At 44.0% G+C, this 20,047-nt stretch overlaps 1 protein-coding gene across 4 annotated transcripts in view; it reads right to left on the bottom strand.

Annotated features, from left to right (window-relative positions):
* RBM20 (RNA binding motif protein 20) overlaps positions 1–20,047 on the bottom strand; it is a 209,975-nt gene that overhangs the window by 32,663 nt on the left and 157,265 nt on the right. For 3 of the 4 annotated variants that reach the window (XM_082408260.1, XM_082408263.1, XM_082408262.1), the window contains exons 6-8: positions 14,820–14,963; positions 9,624–9,755; positions 1,058–1,137 (exon numbers count right to left, since the gene is read on the bottom strand). In XM_082408260.1, coding sequence (XP_082264386.1) covers positions 1,058–1,137; positions 9,624–9,755; positions 14,820–14,963 — 356 coding nt within the window. The remainder of the gene's footprint in view (positions 1–1,057; positions 1,138–9,623; positions 9,756–14,819; positions 14,964–20,047) is intronic. The other variant, XM_082408261.1, reaches the window with a different exon arrangement.

The raw sequence follows: 20,047 nt of genomic DNA, 5'->3' as shown, positions 1-20,047 counted from the left end.
CCAACACACACAACACAAAATGCAACCACACAACACACACCAAACACACACAACACAAACATACCACACACACCAAACACAACACACCACACACCAAACACACACCACACATACACTCACACCACACACACATACACACCACACACATACACCCACACATGTACCACATACACCACAGACACACTACAACACAACACACACCACACCACACAACCACACAACACACAATACACATACCACACACACACAAAACACAACACACAGTACAACCACACAACACACACCAAACACACACACCACACTACACACACCACACACACAATACAACCACACAACACACCACACACCACACACACACACAAAACACACCACACACAATACAGCCAAACAACACACACAGAACACACCACACACACAATACAACCACACAACACACAACACAAACACATACCACACACACACAAAACACAACACACGCAGTACAACCATACAACACACACCAAACACACACACAGAACACACCACACACACATACAACACACCACAAACACAATACAACCACACAACACACAATACAAACACATACCACACACACACAAAACACAACACGCACAGTACAACCACACAACACACACCATACACACAACACAACACACACACATACAAGACACCACACACACAATACAACCACAACACACACCAAACACACATGCACAACACACACAACACACAGGCACACTTTCAGGCTGTTTTAAGAGCGTGTACATTTGCCCCTGAGAGCCATATATCAGCAGATCCCCTCCTATACTCCTTGACAACAAAGGAGGAGCAGCTGAGGGGAAGCTTAGCATCTTGAACTTTTCTGAGGTTTAACCTGAGCACTGGACTGGACTGATGCGTTCCAGCAGGCACGTGGAAATAGAGGGCCCAGAGAGGCTGATGGACAGGACAGAGGCAAGGGTAGAGCACAGAGTGACTCAAATACCCCTAAGAAAGAGAAAGGGCAGAATGTTCCAATGACCCAGAATCTGCCCTGAGACCTAAGACCGGGCCTCACCTGTCTGCTTCCCGGAACATGTCCCTCTCCCTCTGGGAATGGATGTCCTGGATGATGGCAGCCACGGTTTTCCCAGGTTTCTAGGCAAAGTCAGAGGGGTCACCATCAGACCAGAGACGGCCTTGCAAACACCAGAAGGAAGCAGCTAGGACTTGGGTTCATTGCCCTGTCCACCAAAGGGGGGAAAGTGCCTTTTTAGGGGAAGAAAAAGTTTAATCCAGAGGATGAGGACTATGAGAATAATGCTGAATGGCGGTGGGGCTGAGTGGTCCAGGGCACATGGCATCCACTGAGCTGGGAAGGAAGGAGCCTGAGGCTCACCATCCACACGCTGGGAAAAAGCAGCATTTGTTAATACCCACCTCCCACCTCCTTCCGAATAAAAGAAAATATCTAAAGTGTGAAAGGAAGGAAGGGAAAGAGGGCGGGAGGGAGGCAGGCATTATGACTTGGAAAGAGACTTGAAGATCACTAATATGCAGCCTCCACATTTTACACCTGAGGAAACTCAGACCCAGAGAGGTCACTGAGGCAGAGTTCTGCCTGGCACAGCTCCAGTCACCAGCCTCATTGTGTTCTAGGGTGACTCCTGTGGTTGTGCTGTGTTAAGGAACACATTCAAGGTCACAGAGATCATTAGAAAATCAGGACTTGACAACAGGCATTTTAACTCCAAGGTCCTTTCTATGCCCCATGCTTCCTGCAACTCCTGACTTCAGTGCGGGGCTCCGCAGGGGTCATTTGGTGCTCAACATAAATCTGCAAGGTGGGCAGTGCAGGCTGTGAGCCAGGTTTCACAGCTGAGGATGCCAGGCACCCAAAGGCTCTGCCCTTCCCAGAAGTTACTACGGAATGACTGTGCCAGGACAGGACCAAGCCAGCTCCCGAGTCCCAACCAAAGCCCTTTCCTAAACCCAGAATGGCCAAACATTAACAAAACAATAAAAAATAAATGATTAAAATAAGAAATTCATGAGCACAGAAGAAAGGATGGAAGCATTTTCCAAAAGACTACACAAAATTCATCCATTCAATTAAAATGTATGGAACAGGCTGAATTTATGGTATGTGAATTACATCTTAATAATACTGATGTTAAAAAAAGACCTAAAAACCCTCAGTCTGTGATGTCAACTTTTGACAAAGAATTTTATTAAGAAACTTAATCAACTGCTCTTTTTATCCTCAATTTTTTTCCTATGTACTTAACAAAGGATCATGAAATCTTAGAGCTATACAAATGTTAGGTCTCATCAAATATCTCATTTTATAGGTGTGAAACCCAGGACCAGAGATATGAAATGAGCTCTGTGATTAGGTGGGACTAGAATTCTGTGAGTCCTCTGAGTGCGCAGCTGCTTATCTGTGTTACTGTTAAGATTGAAGCTTGGGCTGGGAAAACAGTTCAGGAGAGAATAAAGGAGGAGCTGCCTGTGGTTTCAGGGGAGACGTCAGAGCTCGGACTTAGGGAAAGGATGTAAAATGTTCAAGCAAGGGAGGGATCTCTTGTCAACTCGAAATGCAAGAGGAGAGAACATCAAAGAGAAGGAAGTCGTCGTGAAGAAGGAGGAGGTCAAGAAGGCAGTCAATCCCCGTTCAAGAAAAGGCCCAGGAACTGAGCACTGGTCAGGATACCCACCTGAAAGGAGCCTCACACTTTTGGCAAATGGTCCCTTTCATCTGACTGTAGCTATAAAGGTTGACCCTCTGTAAGCATATGGAAGTGTCACCTACAAGTAACCAGATCACCCAAGCCCTGCACTGTCAACTGGCACCTGAGCTGCTTAAACTGGGCCAGAAGCAGAGACCGAAGGCCAAGCAAGAAAAGAGCTGGGGCTGTGGGCCTGGGCGGAGAAGAAGGCTACTGCCCAGGATGCTTCCTTCCACCACACCCGAGACCATCTGTCCTCCCGCCAGCGTTCTTGGTCACCACCCGGGGGTAGAACGAGAAGGTTCACGTGGAGGTGAGCCCACTGAGTGGGTCTTCCTCCTGCCTCCCCACCTTGGGCCACAAGGTGGAAGTTGCCTCCTGCACCATCATGGAAGAGGCCCGCCTGGGATGGCTGGTCCCCAGGAGACCCACTGCAGCACTGCCTCCATGCCGGCCAGCTTGGGAAAGCCGGCGGGAGCCATCAGGATCAAGTGCAGGGACGTGTGATGAGATCTCCTGGCACCGGGGAGGCCACATCCCAAGTCCCAAATCTGTCCTCACCCTACCAAGCTGGAATAGGCGAAGGCTAAAGAATGTGCCCCCAAACCGGGTACAATATACCATGGCGACTTTTCAGAACACACAAATTCCCTGAGGGGGTTGGATCAGGGACTTTCTGTGGCAAAAAAGAGTCCCCAAAGTCCCCAACACTTTTCTTCTGCTCTCTGGAATCTCAAACCCTCGTGATTGTTCCTTCCGGTCCAGATCCAGGAGAGCCTGGTGTGAGAGCAGGGGGCCTGGTCAGGGAGCAGCTGAGGTTTTGCCGGTTACCCAGGGGTAGCATGGGTGGTGGGGTTGAGACCTGCAGGGACGGGCAGGTCAGGCCAACGTCAGAGCCAGAGGTGTTCTAGGAGCTCATGGTGCCTTCTGCACCTCCATCACCACAGACAGCAGCCCCTTGGGCCCTTCCCCTCTGGGTGCCCCCTGATGAGGGCAGAGCAGCCAATCAAGCACCACAGATGGAAACATCCTCTAGTGGCCTAATGTGGTCCCCCGGGGGTCAAAGAGATGCATCCAGAGTTCTTTGGGGGCTAGAAGAGCGTCTTCTGGGCTTAACTATTTCCTTGCCCCTTATTTTCCCAATCACAGAACAGCCTCCTGGGGCCACTGTCAGCCCAGTGCCCCCTGAAGTTCCTTCTGTTCAGGTCGCACGGCCCCGGTGAGGCAGGGAATGGGGTTATCGATCGCAGCCGTTAGTGGCACAGGGCCCCGCATGGAATGAGCGCTCCACGATGACTGGCTGGAGAGATGGAGGGATGGGCTGACGAGAAAGATCATGACAATCTGCAAATACTATACGCTGGGGCTGGCGGTCACAGGCACTGTGACCCCCCTCTGAGGACCAGAGGTCAGTTTCTCTCTTTTAAGTGATAATTCCAAATTGTTGGCACTCTCTGGCCCAAACACCCTGCCAGCTGCCATCTGAGAAGGAGTCAGAAGTGGCCAAAGACTTTCAAATAACAGAGTCAACTTTTCACTCTAAGAAAATCCTCTCAATCTTCCTCTTCAGGCCTGGCCTCATTATCCTGTGGTTAAAGGTATAAAGGAGACAGGTACAATAAAGCTGTAATCGCTGCAGGGGAATGGAAACGGAAGAGAACAGAGTAGGTCTGCGATGATGTTTGGGGGTACCTTTTTATTGCAGAACATTTCAAACACACACAAAAGTAGACAGAATGGTATATTGACCCCCCCCCCACACTGAATCCATTTCCACTGTCAACAAGCCCTCAGGGGACCATCCACAGTGCTCTTGGTCAACACATCTTGCTACTTTAGGACAAGGGTGAGCTTTCAAGCCCCATACAGTCCCAGGGAAGTGTGCCCTCAGAGGGAGGCAGATGCTGGGCCAGCATAAAAGAAGCTGCTAGAGAGCTTCGTGCCTTCGGACCCCTCCGTGGCTGTTTTACATGTCTCCAGAGTCCCAGGAAGATGCTGAAACCTTCCAGATGAGCCCTGAACTTGTCAGAGCCAGATCCTGTCCCAGCAGCCCTGACTGTTTCTGACATGAGTGTGCTTTCCAGGCTCTACGTCTCTTCTCACCCGACTGCTACCCAGAAACCCCCTCTCTGTTTCGTTGTTGCCTCATCCTTCAAGGCCCTACTCAGGAATCTCTCCCTTCTTTACACAAGCAAGTCACACTGCCTTTTGCCACTGAACTTCTAGGAGTTCCGTACGTATGCACTCAGGTTGAAATCACGAGAATTGTTTATCTGCCCAGTTTAACTCCGCCAGCCCCAGCGTATAGTATTTGCAGATTGTCATGATCTTTCCCGTCAGCCCATCCCTCCATCTCTCCAGCCAGTCATCGTGGAGCGCTCATTCCATGCGGGGCCCTGTGCCACTAACGGCTGTGATCAATAACCCCATTCCCTGCCTCACCGGGGCCGTGCGACCTGAACAGAAGGAACTTCAGGGGGCGCTGGGCTGACAGTGGCCCCAGGAGGCTGTTCTGTGATTGGGAAAATAATCACAAGTGAGACAGCAAACTTTCCCCAAGTGAGGACCATTCTCATATTCATTGTAACTCTCGGCACCACATCTTATATGGAAAAGACCCTCAATCATCATTTGCTGATTTATTCTTCCTAACCAAGAGCATCATGGACCACTCACAAGACTGCTTCCCAGGGCCAGGGACCATCTCTGTGGCTAGGAGGCTGCCAATTTACCAGTGGCTCTGAAACCAGGCCCGCTGTCCCCAAACCACCTGGGAGCTTCAGTCCCACCCCAATCCACTAAATGAAAACATCTGGGCAAGAGGACTTGAAAACTCCCCTGACAGTTCTCTGATGGAGTGACTGGAACACACAGGTTCGAACTATTCCAAGTTCCCTTCTGCCGGTAAGACACTGTGACTCTGGGGAAGTCTCTATAGAATAACCAATCTTGTCACGCAGATTTGCAGGCAGGAAAACACTCACTTTTTATTGTTCCTTCAGATTTTCTTTCTCATTCATTTCACACATTTGTTGGACACCTATTATGTGAAAGTTTCTGCCCCAAACGCCCTGAGGAATAAAATCTCTGCCACAAAGAGTGAGACAAGATTACTGGCATGAGGAAATATTCAAGAGAGGAGAGGAGAAAATGCCTTAAAATCTCTCCTTCTTCTCCCTCCACTTTGCCTGGTGAGCAAAAGGTAAAGTTACAGGACAGAGACCCATCAAAATTTCCCCCACCTCTGCAAGCCCTGGCGGGACCCCATGTGATAGCCCTTTGGCCCAGAGACACATGTGGATACAGTGACACACGTGGATACAGTGCTTTGCTGTCTGCCTCCCCAGGAACCATCCTCTCTTCTGCAGCCTGCTCCCAGGACATAGCAGGTGACACAGGCCTGGCCAGTCACAGCACGGCCCCAGAGACTGGCTCAGGGAAGAGCATGTGTCCAAAGCTAGCCTGATTGGAATGACTCTCGGGACTTCTGTGGGAGCTACTAGGAAAAACTCTGGCTTTCTCTTGGTGGAGGAAATGGGAGGCTGAGGAGCCAAAGCTGCTGGAATCACTGAAGCCATCACGCCACCTAGAGGAGAGAGCCGGGGGCTGTCAGGGGCCATCGCAGGGAGACCCCAATGACAAAGCCAAGCGAACAGAAAGCAGAGTGGAGAGAAACCAAGTCCTAATGATAGCATACGGGCCCTGAATCCAGCCATGCCTGCAGCCAGGGCTACTCCTTGGTCTTTTCAGTTACATGAGTGAAAAAATTCCTTTTTTTACTTTAGCCATTATGCTAAAGTTCTAGCTGATTCAGGTCAACATAGGGACCACAATGCACATATTTCTATGCAGTGGAAATATGCCTTGAGATGCCTTCACATAGAGGCAGTGTGACTGCTTGGGAAGCAGAAAATCCTTACTAAAGGTCAGGAACAGTGTTTTCTAGCTGCTCAAAGTGTGCTCTGAGGACCACAAGCTTCAGCATCTCCTGGGAGCTTGTGAGAAATGCAGAATCACCACCCCGCCTCAGACCTACTGAATCCGAAATTTTAACGAGATCCATAAGCGATTTGTATGCACACTGAAGTTTGATAAGCTCTATTAGAATACCATCTCTGCTGCTTACTGACTGGATGACTGTAAGCAAATTACCTGATTTCTCTGTTTTTCACATGGACAATAGAGAGTATAAAAACACAATATAGAGATGCAAATACAGTGCAAAACCAAAACAGTCCTAGGTTTTAATCACGGCTCTTCCAGTAACTATGATCTTGGGCAAGTTACTGAACTTCTATGAGCCTCAGTTTCCTCATCTGTAAAACTGAGATAATAATACCTGTCTGACAGGACTGACGCCAGGATCGCAGTAGATAATGTATTAAAGTGCTTGGCACATTACTTGACCCAGGACTCAATTAAAGGTACATATTCTTGTTATTATTGTTGGTACTATTTTAATTATTGTTATTATCCACCCTATACACCTCATAGGGGAGGGTGATTGTGAGCCTCAAAGAGACCATGTATGAAAAAAAAAATGCTTAAAATCAAAGAACACAAGGTATAGTCCTTTACTGATCTGGAAACTGAGGTTCACAGAGGTTAAGCAATTTGCCCAAGGTCATCAAAGAGGGAAGGCATAGAGGCTAGGCTGGCGCTACCACTCTGCAATCTAGTGTAGGTCACATGGCTGTTGATGGTTCTATGTTTATGCGTTCTGCCTCCCCAGACTTGCTACCTCCAAATCCGTGGGGCCTGGCCCAGTTCCCACCCATAGTGAGCACTCACTGAACATTTGCTGAATGCAAACTTTGACCATCTGACCTCTTTAACCCACAGTTTTTGCACCACCCCAAAGGACCTCTCTTGATAAGGGACTACAAACGCCTTGGTACTTTAAGAAGCAGAGTACTGCAGTTAATCCTAATTAGAACCTTATGACATCTCATTTGGAGACCAAAGCTTCCCTGGGAATTCAGTGCAGTAATTCAGTTCTAAGCCCCCAGGGCAGAATCCAGCGGAACAAGAACTTTGGGTACAGAATGGGGTGGGATCGTTGACTTGTCTGAGAAAAGCAACAGGCTTTCGTGAGTTGGAAAAAAAGTGCCAGGTTTTGCCTGAAGCAGAACTGTTGGCAAAGGAACTTCAGAAGCAATAATGCAAGCAAAGCAGAATCAGGACTTTGACAACTGGTTGACATATTACCGATCTACATATGTAGACTTGTCAGAATGCTAGTCCTAGCTAGAAACAACCACTGAGCCTTTGTCTTCCGACTTGAACCTTGAAGGCAGATTAAGGGCTGTGAGCCTTGAACAAAATGGACCCTAACTAAATATGGAATGAGCTGAACTCAACTGGAAAATCCCATTAAATAGGACAGTAGAAAGCACAAAATAAGAAGTTAGATTTAACCACAAATATGGCATTAAATACAATAAATCCAAATGGACTAATGACTCCAGCCAAGAGAACTCCTGCAAACCAATAGGAAGATACAATCGAAAAGAAAAGCATGGGCAAATGGCTTAAAAAGAAATTTCCCACTGGAGAAGACCTAGATGGAATAACCAACAAACACATGAAAAACTGCTCAACCTCAATTAATATAGAAAATAAAAAATAAAATCATAATAAACCATTACACTCTCCCCAGAGAGGCAAAAATTAAAAAGTTGGACAAGACTAAGTGTTAGCAAGAAGGTGAGCTATTGAAAACTCTCAGACATTACTAGTAGGAATGCTATCATCTAGTACAGTTGAGGGTAAGCATGCCTTGTGATCCAGCAATTCTACTTCTAGTTATGTACATTTCCCTGGTTATACGCACATGTACATGGGTACTGGGATAACATGTTTGAAAATGTTCATAGTAGCAGTGTCTCTAATACCCTAAAACTGGAACCCAAATGTCCATCAACAGTGGAATGGCTAAACAAATTTATAGTCATACAATGGAAATTTATATAACAATGAAAATAAAGATGCACCCAACATAGATGGCATAACGTTGAATGAAAGAACACAGTATGATTCCATTCACATAAAGTTCAAAAATAGGTAAAACTAAACTATAATGTTAAAAAAGGCATAGAGAGGGGGTAGAATAATAAGGAAAAGCAAGGAAATGGTTATCTCAGGGTCAGGAGAGTGGAGAGGGAGGGGTTGAGCACAAGAAGGGACTTACAAAGTCTTCTTGGTGCTGTCCGTGTCCTATTTCTTGACTTTGGTGGTGGTTTTGTGGGATTTATGGGAGTTCACCCATTATTACTTTTTCAACTGTGCAATACAAAATTAGTCACTTTTCTGTCTGTATGTTATACTTCACGATAAAACAAAAAAGAAAGAAAAAAAGAAGAGAATGGTAGAGCAAGCTGAAACAAAAACAAAAGCCCTGTTTGGAATTACCTCAATTCAATCCTGAGTTCGGACAATGGCCAACTCAGTCATGTGCTGCTTAGAAGGCTTTCTATGGGGCTTAAGACAATAAACATAGAGAGGATGGAGGAGAGAATAAAAGATCAAGGGGGCGACAGATGAAGAAAAAGTTACTGAAGACCTGTCTGGGTTTCATTCAGGGGTTTATGCTTGGAACTCTCACCTCTGAAAAGCAACCATCTTTCCCTTCTTTCTTCATCTTTCAAGACTTCTCTTAAAATCCTCCTTGGGTCCCAGGTAGGTAGTCATCTTGCCCCAAGCATCCCTTTGCATCTTGTACTTACCTCAATGAGCACTTTTCTTGCCATGTTATAATGGGTTTGCCTTTCCATGTGATATCCTCAAAGGCAGTGGGTAATTTTTGGATCTTTTCCTGTGCTCTCCTTCCCACCAGCACTTAGGCCAGTGGCTGACAAGGAGGAGACACTTAGCTGTTGCTTGTTGAATGACTGAATGAAGGAGAGAATGCTTTACCTTCAGCTGCAATTCCTTGTATCTCTTGGACATTCGAATGAGCAACTTCTCACCATTGATCATCGCAGATTTTTCTTGGTAATACTGGACCATGGCCTGGGCAGCCTCTGTGTAAGCCATCTCTAAAAAGGCCTAGGAAAGAAAGGAAGGACAGACATTGGACTTGACTTTAATGGTCTTAAAGAAAATTCTGTTCAAGGTATGACTCCATGTATATGAAGTTCAAGAATTAGGCAAAACAAACTGATGGTGGTAAAAGTCAGAGCTGAGCTTCCCTCGGGCTTGGGGGTGGGATATTGACTGGGAAGGGAAATGAGGAAACCTTCTGGAGTTCTGGAAATGTTCTATATCTTGACCCGCATAGCAAATACATAGGTGTGCACATGTAAAAAATTAATGGAGTACACTTAAGACTAGTGCATTTTAGAGTATGTGTTTTATACCTCAATAAAAAGGAAAAAATTCAGTACAAGGAAGAGCTTTCTTTGATCCCATCTGTTCATAGAGACATTTATTAACTTCAGCAAAAGAGCTCATTATAAGATGGCCCCTCTCCTGATCCCCATGGTTACCAAACATTATTCTTAATTACATATGTCCATCCTGGGCTACATCATGCCACAGGAGTCCCTCTGGATGGGAGGGTCCATTAACCCACAGTTCCCCCGAGGGAAGGGGGTGGGAGGGAGTGAGTCTGCTGCACAAGTGACCTTGGGCTTATCCCTGAAAAACTTGCTATTCGGTGGTGGCGATGACAGGAGACAGACACAAGCCCTGGGTATCTGAGCTCTCAATTTCTTTGCAAAGAAAGAAATACACTAAAAAACTCGGGGGCTCCCCAGGCTTGAAGGAAGGCCATGTCTTTGTGAGCTGGAGAAAGAGGAGACCCTCAGTTACATTTCCAGAGCACCTCTCCTCTTTAACTTTTCTGATAAAAACCCTTACATAGAAACGGGTTTTCCACTCAATTGGTGCCTACAGGGAGTTTCTAAACAGCCTGTTTTGACTGACCTGTCAGTTGACCCCAGGAGCTGCTGTGGCAGATTCATCACTATTATTGTCTTAGATTTGTTGGATTTGTACTATACTGACGCTGCACTGATCTGGTCCCTCAGTGTTGAAAAGGAAACATGGCCTGTGGCAAGGGAGCCCTTGCTGTGGGCCCTCATCTCCCATTTCCTTGAACTGCACGGGCTTAACAAGCTCATCCTCCCTCCTTCCCTCACATCTGCTTTTGAATTTCAGACATGCCTTTCTCCGTGCTGTCACAGTCTATGGCAGAAGCATGGGAAACCAAAACGTCAGGGTTCTTTTACTCTAAGATCAGGAACAAGACAAGGTTGCCCACTCTCACTGCTATTATTCAACATAGTTTTGGAAGTTTTAGCCACAGCAATCAGAGAAGAAAAAGAAATAAAAGGAATCCAAACCAGAAAAGAAGAAGTAAAATGGTCACTGTTCGCAGATGACATGATACTATACATAGAGGATCCTAAAGATGCTACCAGAAAACTACTAGAGCTAATCAATGAATTTGGTAAAGTAGCAGGATACAAAATTAATGCACAGAAGTCTCTTGCATTCCTATATACTAATGATGAAAAATCTGAAAGAGAAATTAAGGAAACACTCCCATTTACCACTGCAACAAAAAGAATAAAATACCTAGGAATAAACCTACCTAAGGAGACAAAAGACCTGTAGTATGCAGAAAACTATAAGACACTGATGAAAGAAATTAAAGACCATACAAACAGATGGAGAGATATACCATGTTCTTGGATTGAAAGAATCAATATTGTGAAAATGACTATACTACCCAAAGCAATCTACAGACTCAATGCAATCCCTATCAAACTACCAATGGCATTTTTCACAGAACTAGAACAAAAAATTTCACAATTTGTATGGAAACACAAAAGACCCTGAATAGCCAAAGAAAAAGAAAAGAGAAAGAGAAAGAAAAACGGAGCAGGAGAAATCAGGTTCCTGGGCTTCAGACTATACTACAAAGCTACAGTAATCAAGATAGTATGGTACTGGCACAAAAATAGAACTATAGATCAATGGAACAGGATAGAAAGCCCAGAGATAAACCCACACACATATGGTCACCTTATCTTTGATAAAGGAGGCAAGAATATACAATGGAGAAAAGACAGCCTCTTCAATAAGTGGTGCTGGGAAAACTGGACAGCTACATGTAAAAGAATAATATTAGAACACTCCCTAACACCATACACAAAAATAAACTCAAAATGGATTAAAGACCAAAATGTAAAGCCAGACACTATAAAACTCTTAGAGGCAAACATAGGCAGAACACTCTATGACATACATCACAGCAAGATCCTTTTTGGCCCACCTCCTAGAGAAATGGAAATAAAAACAAAAATAAACAAATGGGACCTAATGAAACTTAAAAGGTTTTGCACAGCAAAGGAAACCATAAACAAGACAAAAAGACAACCCTCAGAATGGGAGAAAATATTTGCAAACGAAGCAACTGACAAAGGATGAATCTCCCAAATATACAAGCAGCTCATGCAGCTCAATATCAAAAAAAAAAAAAACAGCCCAATCCAAAAATGGGCAGAAGACTTAAATAGACATTTCTCCAAAGAAGATATACAGATTGCCAACAAACACATTAAAGAATGCTCAACATCATTAATCATTAGAGAAATGCAAATCAAAACTACAGTGAGGTATCACCTCACACCGGTCAGAATGGCCATCTTCAAAAAGTCTACAAACAATAAATGCTGGAGAGGGTGTGGAGTAAAGGGAACCCTCCTGCACTGTTGGTGGGAATGTAAATTGATACAGTCACTATGGAGAACAGTATGGAGGTTCCTTAAAAAACTAAAAATAGAACTACCATACAACCCAGCAATCCCACTACTGGGCATATACCCTGAGAAAACCATAATTCAAAAAAGAGTAATGTACCACAATGTTCATTGCAGCTCTATTTACAATAGCCAGGACATGGAAGCAACCTAAGTGTCCATCGACAGATGAATGGATAAAGAAGATGTGGCACATATATACAACGGAATATTACTCAGCCATAAAAAGAAATGAAATTGAGTTATTTGTAGTGAGGTGGATGGACCTAGAGTCTGTCATACAGAGAGAAGTAAGTCAGGAAGAGAAAAACAAATACCATATGCTAACACATATATATGGAATCTAAAAAAAAAAAAAAAATGGTTCTCACGAACCTAGGGGCTGGACAGGAATAAAGACACAGATGTAGAGAATGGACTTGAGGACATGGGGAGGGGGAAGGGTAAGCTGGGACGAAGTGAGAGAGTAGCATTGACATATATACCAAATGTAAAACAGATAGCTAGTGGGAAGCAGCCGAATAGCACAGGGAGATCAGCTAGGTGCTTTGTGACCACCTAGAGGGGTCGGATAGGGAGGGTGGGAGGGAGACTCAAGAGGGAGGGGATATGGGGATATATGTATATGTATAGCTGATTCACTTTGTTATACAGCAGAAACTAACACACCGTTGTAAAGCAATTATACTCCAATAAAGATGTTAAAAAAAAAAAAGTCAGGGTTCTTTCAAATTCCGCCACTCAGCTTTCTAAGTGCCTCTTTCTTTTTTTAAAAATTCTTAAATTTTTTATTTTTATACAATTTTTAAAGGTTACTTTCCATTTACAGTTATTACAAAATATTGGCTATATTTCCCGTGTTGTACAATACATCCTTGAGCCTATCGTACACCCAGTAGTTTGTACCTCCCACTTGCCCATCCCTATATCGCCCCTTCCCCCGCCCCACTTGTAACCACTAGTTTTTTCTCTATATCTGTGAGTCTGCTTCTTTTATGTTATATTCATTAGTTTGTTGTATATTTTAGATTCCACAATATAAGTGGTATCATACAGTATTTATCTTTCTCTGTCTGACTCTAAGTGCCTGTTTCTTCATGCAAACATTTTAGCACCTCGAGCTCTCACCGGTCACATGGGAATAAAACGAATTCAGTGAATCTCACTGCATTCATGTTGCAAGCTGAATTTTGGAAATTTGCCCAAAATAGAATTCTGAGAAGGAGGAATGAAGAGACTAAATGAGTAGTCTAAGCCCAGGTTGACAGAGGAAGACCACTGATGATCCAAGGTGGCTTTGAGTCTCCAAAGTTCATGCCTTAATTAAGAAAAGAATTTCTCCTATGCCTGTTCCTCTGATTCCTAAAGTTAAAATATTTATTAAAAATAAAAGACTAGGGGCTTCCCTGGTGGCGCAGTGGTTGAGAGTCTGCCTGCCAATGCAGAGGACACGGGTTCGAGCCCTGGTCTGGGAAGATCCCACATGCCGCGGAGCAGCTGGGCCCGTGAGCCACAACTGCTGAGCCTGCGCGTCTGGAGCCCGTGCTCCGCAACAAGAGAGGCCGTGACAGTGAGAGGCCCGCGCACCGCGATGAAGAGTGGCCCCCACTTGCCGCAGCTGGAGAAAGCCCTCGCACAGAAACGAAGACCCAACACAGCCATAAATAAATAAATAAATAAATAAATAAATAAAAATAAAAGACTAAATATTCTTACTTCTGACCAGTCACTGTATAAACTACCCCCTTTGACTTTAGAAATGAAGACAAACATATTAACCCCCAAAGACTCAGTCAATCCTCATAGGTTAAGGGTTCTTAGTTCCGTAGATTCACCAGGCATCCATTAATTCCCACCTACTCTTCTGCTCTGAGAACCAAGAGCCTCAGTTGCTAAAACCAAGGATCAGTGAAAATAACCTGTTCCCTGTCAGTTGTCGGCTGGCTCAAAAATCCATGCCCTCAAGAGATGAGAAACTTAGAAAGTAAAAAAGACAGTAGCATTAGCTCAGGGGGTGGGTAACATGGTGAAAAGACTCAAGTCCATGGATTTCTGTTTTAGGGACCTGCTAGCTTTTCTGTGATAATGAGTACCTCATTCCAAAGCACATCCTCACCTCTAGGTAACTCACAAAGGCCTGGATCCATCACAAGAAGGGTAAGGTGAAACAGGAGGAAACAAAACACCACCATCAATGAAAACCTCTGTGCTGTACCAGCTGGAGGCCAGCTGTGTACTACCCCTTTATGTTATGAACAGCTGCTTTCTAAAAAAATTACGTAGTTCCCCTCCACCAATGTGTGGTCTATCTGGTACATACCAGTGTGAAAGTGCCCAGACCTACCTGATTAGTAGACTTCATGAGGATGTAATTAGTGACCTTTCCAAAGGGCAGCCCCAGGTTAATGACGTCATTCTCGGTGCAGCTTCCCTCCGGCAGATTGCAGATGTGTACCACGCGGCCAGCACCCGTTTTCCGCTGCGCAAACTAACGGGAACAGAGAGCAGTGGTTTGGTCTTCAAAAGACATTTCCTTCTTGCCCTCTATCTATTCCAGATGCTCCTACTGGCTATGTTCCCCCAAATAATGATCAAAAAACTATAATTTACAAAATGAATGCAGAAAAATAATCCATTTGCAGAGAGATATAAAACATTGATTTTATGCCATCTCTTTACAAAAATGATTCGTAACAATTTTAACGAGATATCACATCCAGGGCTGTCGAAGAGATAAGGAAATGGGCATATCCATATGTTGCTGGTGGGAGGTTGTGTATCTACAATCTTCTGAGAAGATACTTTAGCATATTGAATAAAACTTAAAATATATATAGCACAGGATCCTGCCATCCCACTTTTGGAAATCTAGCCTACAGAAATAAATACACCAATATGTAAATACTTATGTACAAGGACATTTATTGCAGTTAATTTATTATAATAAATTTATAATTTATTGCAAAAATTTTTGGAAACAGCCTGAATGTCCAAGAATAGGATAATGATTGAGTAATTGATGGTTCACACCTACAATGGAAAACTATGTAGCCATTGAAAGAAGGTGGTAAATGAGCTGATCAGGAAAAAATGTTTAAGATAAAGTAAAAAGCAGGTTGCCAAGTACAGGTGTAATATGATGATATTCTTGTAAAACAAAGCAAAAACCCAAAAATATATAAGAAAAAGATGAAGCAAATGTAAAATTTTGATAATTATTGGAATTGGGGGATGAGTACACAGGGGTTAATTACACTTGTCTCTACTGTTCTGTATGTTTGAAATTTTTCACAATGAAAACATTTTAAGGGATATCAGCACAGACACAGAAAGGTATGGGACAGTACATATCAACCTATCAGTACTGGTTATCTTCAAAGAGCAGAATTGGAAGGGAGTAAGGGGGAGATGTTTAACCTACTTCTTATATGTCTCATATTGTTTGACTTATAATTTTTAAAAAACCCAATAAAGAAAAAAGAACATAGAAAGGATTTGTGAACTTAATACATATACATAGACATTCACAGCGACAACCTTTGGTTTAGGGCAGTGGCTTCCAAAATTTTGTTAGCCTTGAAATCCTTTCTTCAAACAAAAGCTTGCCCACCAGCCCAACATATTCAACAAATAAAGAGGTGCTGCTCTAGACAAACCTTGCGATCCAACACCCTGCTGCCACCCCCCATCCAGCAGTCCCAAAGGCATCTCTAAGGAACACAGTTTAGAAACGAAGACCCGGGCCTAATCAAAGCTCCTGGAGGGAGGAAGTGTGTCTGTTTGGTCTGTGCAAACCTTAATCAGACTGGAGTCTCCAGGAGGTTCAAGAATTAGTAGCCATAAGCCAACCCAATGTGGAAGAGAAGGATGCAATTTTCTAAACCCGTACTAATAGCATAGCCCACATTTGCATAATCACCATCTGCTTTCTATGATAAATTGAACTTCAACATCTAATTACATTTGATATGGGTCCTACTCTACCATAGTAATACAGTGGGAAAGTCTGAGGTCTCATCCCTAACAAGGGCTAATACTTGGGTAATTCTACCATGAAAAGCCCTCATTTGTCTCATCTGGGCTGAGGACAATAATAGTCAATAAGAATTTCCTTGGACGGTTCAGCCCTGAATTGGAGAAACCCAAGTGGCCCTTTCAGACCTCCCTCTCTGCAGTGTCCAGAGATCAAGCACTTTCCCAAAGGGAAACAGTCTTCAGTGTGTGGCCCAGGCAGCTCCCAGAGCATGCCCACACCTCCCTAAAGTGCAAACGGTGCTCTCCATAAGCTGGGAGACTTTGAGTATGAGCCTGGCTAAGGAGGACCGAGCCCTTCTCCAGGGAAGACAGGAGGAGGGCTAAGAGGCAGGATCTTTGCCTCTCATTAGGGTGAGTGGCCACACAAAAATGCAGACCCAACTGAGCTCTCGGGCTGGGCAAAGTGGCCAGTCCTCTGAGTTTATCAACAGGAGGGCTGAGGCTGGGTGCTCTGCTGGCTCCTCTTAGCCAGGCACGTTTCTGCCCATGTGACTCTGCTGTGGCCGGCCCGGGCTCATGTGTGCTTGGACAACAGAGCAGACACGCAGGGCAGTTCTGGACCGATCCTGCTCCTTGCCTGTCCCGTTGCCTAGTGACTGGGCACGAGGGCCAGTGTCTCTCTCATCGTCTCCTCCAGACTGAAAGAGCAACTCAAGAGGCTTTTATCCAAGCATAAGTGTAGCAACTACTGCTGAGAGCAGAGCATGCCTCCCGAGGAATAAACACCCTCACCGCTGCTGGTCACCGAAGAACAATATGAAGTCACACTGCGGACAAGTTAGAAAGGCGCTAAAATGAGTGAGTCTCAATTAAGATTTTCATTTAAATTTAAAAAGTACACTGCAGCAACACGGATGGACCTAGAGGATTGTGACACTAAGTGAAGTAAGTCAGAGAAAGACAAATATCATATGATATCACTTATATGTGCAATCTAAAAAAAAATGATACAAATGAACTTATTTACAAAACAGAAATAGACTCACAGACATAGAAAACAAATTTATGGTGACCAAAGGGGAAAGGGGGGAGGGGGATAAATTAGGAGTTTGGGATTAACAGATACACACTACTATATATATAAAACAAATAAACAACAAGGACCTACTCTATGGCAGAGGGAACTATATTCAATATCTTGTAATAACCTACAATGGAAAAGAATCTGAAAAAGAATAGACATATATATGTATAACTGAATCATTTTGCTGTACACCTGAAACTAATACAACATGTAAATCAACTCTACTTCAATAGAAAGTTGTTTGTTTTGAAAAACTAAAAAAAAAAAGTATCTATTTTTAAAAAAATTTTTTTTTAAAGTATCTATTTACATAGGAAAAAAAAGTACATTTCATTGGCTCTATTTCCTCCCAAGATTTTAATCAGCAATAGAAATTGGATTTTATTGACACCCTTGTCATCACTTAAAATACTCATGAGATTTTTAGTAATCTTCCAATTAATCATATTAATCTGGAGTTTCTCCACTGGTGAACTGCAGATGGGTTACAGGTATGCCAAGATACTGGCCCCTTGGGGCAAAGCACCTCCAGAGGCCACAAGCAGCTTCTTCACTTTAACCAGTTCCCTTCAGTGTATCATTTTCTAAGGGACCCATGAAATGAAAATCTTGCCCATCAAAAATCTGTATTGTGTCTGGTGTCAGGGCATGTGAGAAATCTTAACCAGTTAGAAACATTTTTTATGTGTGGTATTATTTTGCAAATATTTGATTTAGGATAGTTCAGTCTACTTTCCTTTCTGTCACTGACCTAAAGTATCTTTTTGTTAAACTCAACTAGGTTCAAAATCATATTTGATTCATAAAGGGTGTGGGGTTATATGTATAATCACTCTATCCTTGAACAGTTCATATAAACATGGCTATTATTTGCCTTACGTCCTATGGGAACTCTGGACGATGGGGGAGAAGGGGTGAGAGGAAGGCAGAATACGGTCTAGGTGGTACTCTTGTAGAGTAAAATCTGTCCACTGGGGTCACAGACAATCCTGAGTGCCTTGGAGCAGGCAGCATGATGCCTTACGCTAATTCCCAACCTGGGTTCTCTAAGAAGTCCAAGTCCTGAAGGGTCTTTGAAGGTAATAATATATCAAGGAAGGATTGTTATTTTTGACATTTAAAAAACCGGAGTTGAGGGACTTCCCTGGCGGTCCAGTGGTTCAGACTTCGCCTTCCAATGCAGGGGGTGTGGGTTTGATCCCTGGGCAGGGAGCTAAGATCCCACATGCCCGGCGGCCAAAACACCAAAGCATAAAACAGAAGCAATATTGTAACAAATTCAATAAAGACTTTAAAAAATTTAAAAACAAACAAACAAAAAAACCTGAGTTGAGATCATACTTTGAGTTTCTTTACTGAGATGCTAATCTTGGTTAGATCCTTACCCTGATGAGAAAGTCTGGTGTGTCTGTGTTTTTCGATTCATAGAAATGGGGAGCTAGTTAATTACTCACTAATGTAAGTGCTTTGGCAGATACAGTACTTTTGCCAAACATGAAATGCAGGACAGGTGTGCTTGAGGTAGGAGTAATAACTGAAAACAGTTTGGGCTGTAAAAAGCACAAGACTTCCTGACGTAGTGAAAGAACCTGATCTTGGAAGACAGAGGACTGGGTTTCAGTTCCAGCTCAGCGACCGATTAGGTACATGACAAGGACAAACTAATTTTCCTTTCCTTAGTTCCCCAGTGTCTGGAATGAGGAAGTTAGTCTATACGTCTTAAGTCCTCTCCAGACGTAAAATATCCATGCTTATGTGGCTCAAAGTTCTAAAATTCCACTCCTCTCAGAAGCCTTGCCAAGCTAAACCCTAAGATCCAGGTTAATGATAAGCTTCCCCAACTGTGTTGGGCAAAAACAGGAAGTCTGTGTTTTTCCCACTCCCTGTCCCAATGAATGTAATGTTTGTCCTCCCGCTCCGCGTGATCAGCCGTTTCAGCAAGCATGCATATGTGCACAAGCATGGCCATCGTTCAGACAGGCCTGTATGTGTTGTTGCTGGTTTCATCTTTACAGGGCTGAAGATAAGCTCCAAGCAGTGAACACCTTGCCAACGTGCTCTGCCCTGAGAAAGACGCTGCTCCCTGAATGAACGAGAGGAGTTGAGATCATATACTGAGATAAACGAAAGACAGGTGGGACCGCTGCCTCTCTGAGGACAGACACACGTCAGGTGTGTGCCTCACGGTCTTCAGGCACCAGTGCCAGGCCAGTGGGAATATCAGACAGACCTGGGTCTGTGTCCCTGCTCCCCAGTGACTACCGTGGGCAAGTTACTGAATTTCTCCAAGGCTGAGTTTGTTTGTCTATAAACCAGGGAAAATAAACATTGATTCCACAGGACCGTTTAGAAGACAAAAATGCCACAATGTATGTAAAGTGCCTTTGTGCAAGGCCTGGCATCAGCAGGCTTCTATAAATAAATATTTGTCTCCTTCTTTCCTCCAACAGTTAAAGGATGTGCTATGATGCTCCTGGACTGGGAAAAAATGTAACTGTACTGTGATTATGTAA

The sequence above is a fragment of the Balaenoptera borealis genome, assembly GCF_965194805.1.
Source record: "Balaenoptera borealis genome assembly, chromosome: 10".
In the NCBI taxonomy this organism is placed as follows: domain Eukaryota; kingdom Metazoa; phylum Chordata; class Mammalia; order Artiodactyla; family Balaenopteridae; genus Balaenoptera; species Balaenoptera borealis.
This window is presented reverse-complemented; position numbering and strand designations above follow the sequence as displayed.